This window comes from Perca fluviatilis, chromosome 14, assembly GCF_010015445.1.
Source record: "Perca fluviatilis chromosome 14, GENO_Pfluv_1.0, whole genome shotgun sequence".
Classification (NCBI taxonomy): domain Eukaryota; kingdom Metazoa; phylum Chordata; class Actinopteri; order Perciformes; family Percidae; genus Perca; species Perca fluviatilis.
Genome location: NC_053125.1, coordinates 9,623,294 through 9,635,041, shown reverse-complemented (window position 1 = coordinate 9,635,041; position 11,748 = coordinate 9,623,294). Strand labels below are relative to the sequence as shown.

Sequence of the window (11,748 nt, the reverse complement as noted above, 5' to 3'; positions counted from 1 at the left end):
TGAGTTTGCGTTAGTGATACAAACAACGCACACACATGCAGAGAAAAGCACACACCCAGAGATCCTACAGTGCCTAGGAATATTAAAATACATAGCACTGTTGCATCCTGATGCCATATATTGTTTATTATGCATGCGTGTTGGCTGCATGCAAAGAAATCTGCAGTAGTTTTAGTGCACAGACACAAACATCACATCGTGTCACCGATGCTGACTGCTTTCCTTGGCTGAATATTGTATGTACACTTACTAACAGCCTGTCTTTATAAGTGTCAATCTGAATGTAAAGATGCATGGGATGCTATTTTAGGATCCCCAAACAACCCCTGCCATCCCCCCAAGGGAGCACTAAGTCTCCCATTAAGCCCCGTAGCGTCGCACGATGATTCAAGCGGCTGTCATCCCTCCATAATGATGATCCATCCCTGGCTATTACCAGCCCATGGTTCCTCACTTACAAAGCTGATTGTTTGACATGTGAAACATACATCAGCATAATCTGCCCCATAACTCAGTTTTTAAAAGAGTGCCCACAGCAAATTGTGTGTGTGTGTGTGTGTGTGTGTGTGTGTGTGTGTGTGTGTGTGTGTGTGTGTGTGTGTGGGGAAGAGATGAGCAACAAACAGGAGAAGAGATAAAAGGAACAAAGGGAGAGGATGTGAGAGGGTTTTGAGAAGGACAGACCAATAAAATGGTAAATTAAACCGGGTTCATACACATTTTAACCAATACTTTTCCATGACTTTTTTGCAAATTTCCATGACTATGTATTCCTGAAAATGTCAGTCGACATTATACAATCAGAATAAAAATTGTCTAACTGTTTAGTCTGTAGGTAATGATTCAGGCTCTCGTCAAATAAAAAGGACATAAGACCTCTGTGTAGCGACTGTCTTCAAAGCGAGCTGTTTAAAATCAGGAGCAAATTCAAAATTACATAAGGAGGCACATTTACGTTCCCCACACGCACATTTGGCTGCCAACTGACTGTCAGGAAACAGGACGCTGAAAAGTTTGCTGACATCCTCGCACGATTTAAAAGGATAGAAGCAGTTTGCGACTTAAAGCCCTCAATACCTCGGCCCTTAATGCATCTTGTCTAGTAACACTGGAGATAGTCCCCTGTCTTGCGCCTTGAGCCTGATTGTGAGGGAAGAACCTGCAATCGGCGTAACGTTGGTCGATGTCGATGGAGGAGAGAAGAAGCTAGTGATGGTAATTCTCGAGCCTCCACGCGCAGCCACAACTGCCTGGTGCTTGGCACCTTTAGCGAGGCTAGTTAGCTCTGCTTCTCCTATATTAGAGATGTCAATGATCTTAGAACATAGTCATTTACTTTATTTCATTTACTTGGGTCCTGGACCTTCTTGAGCCACGTCTTGCATTTGTCCAAGTGAAGCAAGACATTGTTAAATTGGCACTTTTCCTGGCATTGAACCGGAAATGAACTGAACGTTATGCCCCGAATAGAACGTTAAGGTTAAGACGACGTGAAATACATTTTTTATTAAACATTGTTAAAAAAGATTCCATGACATTTCCAAAACTTTCTGGGTCTTTTTATTTTTCCAAAACCTTTCCAGCCCTGGAATTTACATTTTTCAAATTCCATAACTTTTTCAAAACGTACGAACCTTGATGGAAATGTAAAACGAGAAGAAAACAAGGGATATGTTTTAGATCCAAAGAACCAAACTGGAATACCTGCCAAGTAATCTATTTCCCTGTCATTATGTCAGCCACGTCATCTTTAATACACTGGACATAACATTGTTAGCCGTCTATTCCAAATATCACAAAGAGATGCATTTGCATCTGCATGTGATATAATATTTCAAGATTCATAAAAAGCATTGAATTGGGGTTAATCAAAATAGTTACTTTGCTTAACTTTGCCCAGAAAAGTGGCGTAATTATCTGTTGCTGTCGGCCCCACCATATCCTGACTCAACACTGTGGCTTTTAGGATACATAGTTAAATGGGATCACAATTTGTTGAAGTAAAATGTTATTTTTTCAATCTGGGTCCAATATTTATGTTTAGGGACATGCTAATTTTGCACTTGCCACTATATGAATTTGAGAAACTTGATAAAAGGAAAACATGTATATTGAGGCAAATTGCGCAGGGCTAACCTCCTAAAGCTTTCTGAATTGTTTAGTTTATCCTTCAAGTTGGCCCTGAAGTACAGTAGATCCCTATGCAGTTAGCTACATTAGCTAATCTATGTATGCTAATTCTACTTTAATATTGCAAATATTTTCCACTGCCGCTGGGGTGAAAACTAACTAATGTAATCAATGTTTTGAACTAGTTGTACAATAAATATGTGATGGTTGGACCCTGGGTATAAAGTTACAGAGGTTTGATTACATTGTTGGGACTGCCAGCCGGCTTTGAATTTGAATTAGTATACTCTCGTCGTGCATTATATATCTGGATTATTAATAAAGAGAGGCTGTTCTTTTTGAAAATGACACCTGTAACCAAAATGACGATAGTCTCCTCCACCAGTATTATACGTTTGTATTCATCCATAACTGGGCGAAAATAAAGGAGCAGATAATAGAGGAAGGCAAGAAAGTAGTCAGCACGGCAGGTGAGAGAGTATCGAGGCCACGGACAAACAGAGGAGAAACGACGTCTGGGGGGTGATGAGAGGGAAGCTGGGAGAGCTGTCTGAATACACGTCTGTGGCTGTGTTCATGTGTGTGTCGGTGCAGGAGGGCGTCCGTGTGCATCTCACCTGCCCATAGGGATGTGTGTCAGTCTGTGTGTTTGTGTGCGTGTGTGTCTGTGTGTGTGTGTAAGAGAGATGCAGGCTAGCTGAGGTGCTAATCCCTTCTCAGAAAATAGTGGACCTGTCCTCTTTCTCAAAGTCACACACTCTATACCTCCCATCTCTCACAAACACACACACACACACACACACACACACACACACACACACACACACACACACACACACACACACACACACACACACACACACACACACACACACACACACACACACCTCCTTTCTCTCCCCTAACATAGAGTCAAGAGGACTTTGCTCATCAATTCTGCCGGAGGTTGCTATGGAGACTGAGAATAGCGGGTGTGTGTGCGCGCAAGTGTTAGTGTGTGTGTGTCTTAATATCTTCTCTGTCCTGTCACACCGCTGTGTTTTTGTGGGACCCCACACACCCACACACCCACACCCACCCACCCACACACACGACCCCCTGCCAAAGCGTTGAGCAGGCATTTTTCACTCCACACTCCCTGAATACCAAAGTTTTACACATTAACAGAGTGTGAGTAAGGCAGAACCATTTTAAGGAAGATTCCATCCTGAGCCTGTGTGTGTTCAATGCATGCACTGATAATGCACAACATCTCCTGCGTGCGTGTGCGCAGAAAGCCGTCCGGCGCATATATGTTTGTGCTCTAGATGAATGTCTGCTCCAGTGCACACTCAAAAGCGGCTCTGCAGGTTTTATTTTTAGCATCACATGCAAATGCAGGCCCACCCCCACCCCCTTCCCCCTGCTCTCTGCCCTCTCTCTCTCCTACTGTCACTTCTCTCAAAATCTCTCACCCGACTCTGTGTGTGTGCGTGCCGTGGCCACAGCGTGCTCGCACACACAAAGCTCATTCTGCAGACAGTATGTCGACATAAAGTGTAGCAGCTCCCAAAAATGCTCCAAGCTTTGTACCGCGCCGTTCCACCTCTCTGCTCTCATCATCTTTGTTAATGTCTGTACGAATGCATAGTCTCACTTTCATCTCCCTCTCTTCTGCTCTTGTTCTCCCTCCCCGGCTCACGCATTGGCCGCGGGGGGGGGGGGGGTGACGTATGTACTGTAAGCATGTCTGTCGCTAAGGCAGCCAAGGCAAGGTCAAGTGTTCAATGGCCCGGCGAAGCTTTTCATTACATATTTAACTCTGCAGAATTCCCTGCAGAGAAGTCGCTGGAGACCGCATGCTGCTGCTTCTTCTTCTTCTTCACCCACTGCCACTTGAGCTATGTCTGCTGCTGGAGAAACGCGTCTGCCTGGGTGCAGACAGGTACATTTCCATATTAGCATACGGATAGAGTCAGGCGTGTTCCGCTACGTGAAGGATTCCGCGCTGGTTAGCATTTGCGTAGCACTGGCAGGACTGGAGAGGCGGCTGTTAAATAAGGGTGGAGTCAGTCAGCCAGATGAAAAAAAAAAAAAAAGATTGAGAAGGTTGATTTCTCTTCCTCGACCACTATTACTGCCATTCCTGTCTTTCTGAGCTTGATTTCTTTTTAGTTTTTCTTAAATGCTCTCATATAAGGAAAATGAAAGGATGCATACACAGACCTACAGATACCGAGACCGGGAAGAGAAGGCAAGCGGAGAGAGCGCAAACTATATTCTGTTTACATATTAAATATACTGGATATAACCCCAAAACTTTGAGTCCTAAATACTGTTTTACAACTAATTAAGGCAAGAAAAAAATTTAAATAAAGCGGAGACATGATTTTAGGAGGTACTTGTACCACAGGATACAAAGTAACTCTGCTGTTTGCAGAGTTTCAGGCAAATCCCACCTCAATTAAAGGTCCCATATTATGCTCATTTTCAGGTTTGTACTTGTATTTTGGGTTTCTACTATAACATGTTTACATGCTTTAATCTTCAAAAAACACATTATTTATCTGATAATGTCTGTCTGAATATACCTATTCACCCTCTGTCCCTTTAAGCCACCCTCCTGAAAAAAGCCTAGTCTGCTCCGATTGGTCAGCGTTTCTGGGTCTTCCGCATCTGCACTCTCTGCGTCTCTGCACCGTTATTGCAGCTGGGTAATGATAATAACAGCACTGTAGTGACACTTTCTACCTTTATATAGTATAGTTGTGACATTACAACCGTACAGAAGTCCTGATGGCTCGTTTAAAGGCACACTTCTGATACTTTTTCAGTATATCTATGGTACCTCAACCTGCTTTATAAATCACAAAAGTTATGGAAATCTCACTTTTTGCAATATGAGACATTTAACAAAGTGAGGAGATGCTCCAACTGGAATAATGGTGGTCTTAACTCCTACTTAATCAAACTGCAATTTCCCTGTGGTTTACTGGTTAGACCAACTTCCCCTAAAGTGAAAGTGGGTTTCAAAGCCCACTTCAACCAGCATGCTTCCTGAAGATACTCTGCCACTTTGTTGATATACTGGTTTTGCATTTCCAGCTTGCTAATTTGAGGCTTATGAGTGCACTCAAAGATTCTTCAATAATGTTTCCCTTTCCAGCTAGACTAGCATTTCCATCCATAAAGCCTCCCTTGATGGAAGAGTACGTGATTGCAGTTCTTAAATATGTTTGACAACCACATTTCAAGTCCAGTGGTAGATGACTTTGCAATTTACAATCCGATACTTTCCAGACACAGTACGGGTAATACAGGTTTTAAAAGATCAGCTTTAAGTTTTAATTAGCAGCAGTGCATTCAAATTAACTCCAGCTGTAATCATTTATATCACCAGGATTATGAAATACCCTAAATTGAAAACACACAGTGATGCAAAACTTTGCAACCAGGGCCTGAAGTTAACTTTTTTGACCACCTGCCACAGTGACTTTTTACCAGCCAGTTTTTTTTTGCCTCATAAAAGGTAAAAAACAGGACTTGCTGTGTCTCTACGATCCTATCCTGTCCTATTCATGGTAGGCTACTTGTGGACATTGCATCGTCATCACATGCTTTAGTAGGGGGGCCCGCCTTGATAATACTGCATAGGGATACATAGACAGTGAAAGTTGCAAAAATTAAAAAAATGTTTTTGTATAGTTCTTTAAAAATAAAAAGGAAACTTGTTTTGTGCGAATAATAATTATTACTATCAATGAATTACTCTGGGCTGAGATTTCCTAGGGACCTTACCAAAAAGGCTCAGGATGCTGCAAATGTTGGTATAATATGAAAATGGCTGGTGGATTAAAGACAAAATTAACACAATTATAATTTATTGAATTAATCAAATATGAACATATCTGTCACTGTCTTGCTGATCTTGACATTGTTAGTTAATTTCCTATCCTGGGAGACGCACGCACACACGCACACACACACACACACACACACACACACACACACACACACACACACACACACACACACACACACACGGTTTGATAAAGTATATTGGACTTTAACTTATCATTGCAACTACAATAACGTAGCTGTCCTCAATTTAGGTCATCCTGTACGTCTCACCTGCGGTTTCTCCTGCATCTACCGTGTGTGTGTGTGTGTGTGTGTGTGTGTGTGTGTGTGTGTGTGTGTGTGTGAGCGAGCGTCAGTCGCGGGGAGAACGGAGCAGCAGCCCCGCCCGCTGCAGAGAGCCGACACGATTGAAACAGCGACTTTATAGTGAAAAATCGTTACAGCGTACATTGATGTTAAAATGTGTACATGTTGGCAGGATGGTCTGAAAAGTTTTGCACGGTCTTTCGCTGTACGTTTTGTTGGTCAATGTGAGATGTCACACACGTCTCGTCTTCATAACAGAAACAAGGAAATTAATTTGACCCTTTCTCACTCCCGCTTGGTCAGTGGCTGCACGTGGGACTGCTGGGATTGTCGCGAGTAATGAAAATGAGATAGGGGGCCCCGGCTGTCAATCGATGTCTTCCAGTGATGCGGGCCCCTGATTGGTCCGAGAAGCAACCGCGTCTGAATCACTCAATTCTCATTGGTTACCTGCCAATGTGGCAGGTGGATTGACAGTGTTGTTACCCGCCAATTGTAAAATTCACCCGCATTTGGCTGGTGGTCGGGTGTTAATTTCAGGCCCTGTTTGCAACCCTCACAGTAACTTGTGGTAGGCTTAGGTTGCTTTCACGCTAGTCTTGGTCTTGGTCGGACAGTCCGGTTCGGTTGGGCTGGTGTGAAAGCACATCCGAACTCTGGTGCGGCTCAAACAAACAAACAAACTCTGGTGCGCTTGAAAACGGGGGTCTCGGTTCACTTCCAAGTGAACTAGAGTTCGGTGAGAACACGATCCGATCCAAATACAGGAAGTGAACCAAAAACAGAGCATTTACTAGCCTGCAATTTCAACATTGCACCCAATTTACGGACTTATGTGATTTAAGGGATGATAACTTTCAGATCCATAAGCTGTTCTGACCACCCCACATCGCTGGTCGTCTGTGTGACATCATCATCTCCTCTCTCCTTCACTCGCGGGTCTTGTCAGCTGCTCACATTGTTCGCCTTCTTCTAAAATATTAGAAACACTAAAGCAGAACCAGCAAACCCAAGACGTTATAAATTTGGTGTTGCTCCATTATTTCTGAGAGAAGTGCCGGCGAGTTTCCGATATTCTGTCCAATGGATATTCGACCGTTTCGACCGCGTGACGTGTGTTTACAGTGTTTGGTGTGTTTGACCAAGTGCAGTGTGAAAGCCGAGTTGCACCGAGTACACCTAACTATAGGTGTGAAAGCACCCTTAGTAAACCTTTTGGACTCCCGACTGAAGCTGCAAAACAACACAACAATCTGTACCAATATCCAATATGTGCAGGAGGGGGTCTGACCCTTGAGAGATTGAAGATAATCTCATGCAAAGATAACCATTTCTGTATGTCCAGTATCGAGTTTGCATTTCACCACATCTAGCTCCTGTATCAATAATTCCTGCATTGGCCTTCCAAATCAGCATGTCAGACTGCTGAAGCAAGAACACAAACACAGCGGCAACCCTCGCAGTGTATCCACAAAACAGACATCGATATGCATGAATGCACGTAGCTACACTTTCTTGATGCACACCACCTCTGAAACCCACACAAATGTGCATTTCCAGGCCCCATGCTGGCCTCTCTGTGATACTCTCTCTGCCAAAGTAAAATGCCATCCATCATTTAGGATGCGTGGTGCGAAAGAATACGCGCATTTCTCCCAATCACGGTCAAATTGCAATAGCTGCGGCGTTTGCTTGGCATACAAATGACAAAAGTCTCCCTCTCAATTTGCTTTCTCCTTGACTCAAAGAATGTGATGAGAGTGTCACAGATAGGGCGCTGAGAGAAGATAATGTAAGAGATTCCACCAGACTACCGAACAGAGACACATGTAAAGATGTACAAATTCACAGGATATAAATAATAATAATAATAATAATAATAATAATAATAATAATAATAATAATAATGATAATGCACATCCAGTGACATAGGAATCACCTGTGAGAATGTAATACTTCACCATTAATTATTTTCTTATTTGAATCAATTTCAGTAAAAAAACTTGGAGTAGCTGCTGATACTTCTGACTCACTTCTGTTAGTAATCCACTCACTTGGAGTCCCTCTGATCAGGATTATTTTTGTCCACCTAAAGCTCTACATACTGGGCTTAATCTGGGGAAAAAAAAGACTCCACTAAATAGACAAACCGTTTACAGAATGATTGTGCAATAAGACTTCTTATACTTCTTATTGTGAAGCGTATTTTGTGGCAATAAGCAACTGTCACAAATGGATCAGATTATCAACAGATCTGATAATAAGACAACGAAATTCACAAAAACGATGCAGCTGGTTTGACGGCATCAAACGGAAAATTCCAGTTTACTACAACTTGGATCTTATTTTTGTAATTCATAGGTATGGGAAACTCAAGCAGCTTCAATGAAGAAACACAAGCAGTCTGACAGGTTGTTAACAAGCCAACTGTTGAGCCAAAATATTGAAACCACTTCATTTGAAGGGAGAAAAATGGCACTTATAATTCCCTCATTGCACAGGACAACTGTGAGTGTGTTTTCTATTCCAAAAAAGTGGCTAAAATGTTTGTTGTGTTATCAGATCTGAGTAATTAACATGGTGGGAACAATGTTATTTGTAAAGATAGGAATCAACAGCTACAAAAATGAGACTTTGGTTGGAGAAAACAAAACAAAAGATCCTTTAACTCCTTACCACTGCTCAGTACTGGAAAATAAAAAGCAAAGAACGACAATCCTGTCACCCACTGGTTTCCTGGCAGCTTCATGGATTTCTGATAATGGTCACATTTTAGATTCCACTTCAGAATTGAAACACTTTAGGTAATTGCCGGCAAATAAAAATCTGTCATCATTGTAAAGACTGTGTAAGTGCTCCGAAAAACACAGACCCCCTCCCCCCCAAAAAAACAGGAACAAAACAAATCAAATGCGAGGCAGCCGATTTTCAAACAGCTTCCAGCGGCCCACTCTCTCTTTGGCTAATGAAATATCTAATGCACTTAGTTTCCTTTAGTTAGCACCTGCCTCCTTAGAGGCATGTTCCTCCTCTCCGAGCTAAATTACTTGGTCTCAATGGAGCGAGACAGAGCGCGGTGAGTAACAAAGAGGAGAAGTCAAGTGTATTTTCAGGAAAAGGATGACGAGCCCGGGCCGGTGAGCTGAGGTGACAGGTTTTTCTCAAACCTGGCTACGGCAGAAACTCACAAGCGACCTGCGCCGACAGGTTACTGTATACTTACTGCACTCGGCATGTAAAGCAACCTTCACCACTTTCCAAATCACTCACCTTCACTGTGCTGTGTCTGGTAGCAACAGCTCGAAAGTGCATCACAACCGTGCCTTCCCCTACCAAAAAAAAACCCACTCTGTAAAGGTAATTTCCTTTTTAGAGTCCTCCGCTCTTTGTGGAATGAATTATACAGCCGCGAAATAGACGTCTAGAAGTTGGAGGCGCCGGGCAGTTAAAATGAAGAATTGTGAGGTGCATTTCTGTGTCTGTAAATATGCCAGATTGGTATCTGATTTGCATGCTTGTTCCCATCTCTGCGTTGTCTCTCATAACAGCCTTTGCCAGAGAGTTACTGGCAAAGTGTACGTGGAGACCGTCTGCAGGACTCAGTGCCTAAATAAATGATGGTGGTGGTGAAAAAGTCAAAGGTGGTGCAAGACTATAAATCTATTTAAAGTATAAAGGTGGTGGAATTTTTGCCTGTTGATCTGGCTGCTAAAATAGAAAGAAACACAGAACTCTCACTGCGTGTAACAAGTAGATGCTGATATTTTGTGACCTTCATCTAATTCAATTTTAACGATGCAGTTATAGTACTTGACAAGGTATTAGAGGACTATGGGTAAATATTCATGCCACAAACTTGTAAAAAGTAATTATTAGAGCAATGAAAAAACAATGTTGAGATGTGGACTTGGTGACTTGGACTCGAGTTGACTCGATTCACCGCTTTGATGACTTGCGACTTGACAAAAAAGAAATGACTTGAGACTTGACGTAGACTAAGTAATGACTCGAGACTTGACTTGAGGCATAATGACTTGGATGACTTGCGTGTATTCATAATGGCAACATTATGGCAACACATCCTACCTGGTCTTTTCTCTTCATAAAGACCGGATACTACAGGTAAGAGTGCTTTATCTTGGGTAGAAAAAAATAACTCGAGACTTGCTCGAGACTTGGACCAAATGACTTAGACTTACATGGGACTTGAACAAAGTTTTGGTCACAACACTCGTTTTTCACACAAATGTAATTATTCTTATCTGTGAGCATTACAGACAAAAGTCGGTTTACAATTATAAACCAGATAAAGATGATAGGAGTTTATCCACACGATCCAAATTGAATGCTCCTTTTAAAAGGTCCAATATGTAATACTGACAGCTAGCGTTTAAAATGGTTTCTGCAGTCCAAAATCTTAATACTGGAGAGAGCCATGCTATATTCGGAAAAAAGGCCTTAATTGGAATACCAACCAAATACCAAAATGCTGTTTACTAGGGGTGTGCAAAAAAATCGATTCACATTCATATCGCGATTCAAGCTCTACCGATTCAAAATCGATTCATATTTTTTACATTTTTATTTCTTTTTTAAATTGTTTTATTGTATGTCTACTGCAATCACATGGGAAAAGTAACATTTACATACTGTGAATCGTTTTTTGAATCGAGAATCGTTTTTGAATCGAAATTAGATTTTGATATTGAATCGTGCACCCCTACTGTTTACATGACATGTATCAAATTCGGAATATTGTCATATTCAGAATAATAGTGGAATATTGGTGTGCATGTAAAAGTACTTAAATACAGTACATCATCAGAGTGTTTGGACAGGACTAATCAACAAAGGAAATCAATAAGAAAATGAGCGCCCATGATCAATGCCTGCGCTGGTTGTCATCAGAGTGATGAATTCTATTAATGTCATCACAGACTTAGTCAACAAGAGTCTGCTGCTGAGAGAAATCCACTTCAGTGTGTGCGCAGATGAGCGTTTAGTGTTTGGTTGGATGGACGGTGAACGAAAACGTGAAACCTGACAGTTTCATTGCTATGGGAGCATATGCAAACGGTGTGTGTGTGTGTGTGTGTGTGTGTGTGTGTGTGTGTGTGTGCCTGAGCAACTTTGTTAACATAGTTAAGATATATAAGGTCACTTACCGAGCACACCGAGCCGGTAGTTCATGGTCACCACGATCACGTTGCCGTAGGCCGCCAGGACGCTGGCATCAAACATGTTTCCGGTGCCCTCCATGTAGGAGCCTCCATGAATAAACAGCATCACCGGCTTCTTCCTGCGGTCACGGATATCTACACACACACACACACACACACACGCACGCACGCACGCACGCACGCACGCACGCACACAGGAATAAGCAGGGAATAGAGAGCAAAAAGAAAAGTCAATAACTGTATTTACGCCTCTCATATTCTCTTTGATCACATATTGTGTTGGCCCATAATA

General features: G+C 42.2%; 1 protein-coding gene across 5 annotated transcripts in view; it reads right to left on the bottom strand.

Annotated features, from left to right (window-relative positions):
• Positions 1-11,748, bottom strand: part of nlgn2a (neuroligin 2a) — a 202,447-nt gene that overhangs the window by 53,578 nt on the left and 137,121 nt on the right. For all 5 annotated transcript variants that reach the window (XM_039822741.1, XM_039822740.1, XM_039822742.1 and 2 more), the window contains one exon: positions 11,442-11,591. In XM_039822741.1, coding sequence (XP_039678675.1) covers positions 11,442-11,591 — 150 coding nt within the window. The remainder of the gene's footprint in view (positions 1-11,441; positions 11,592-11,748) is intronic.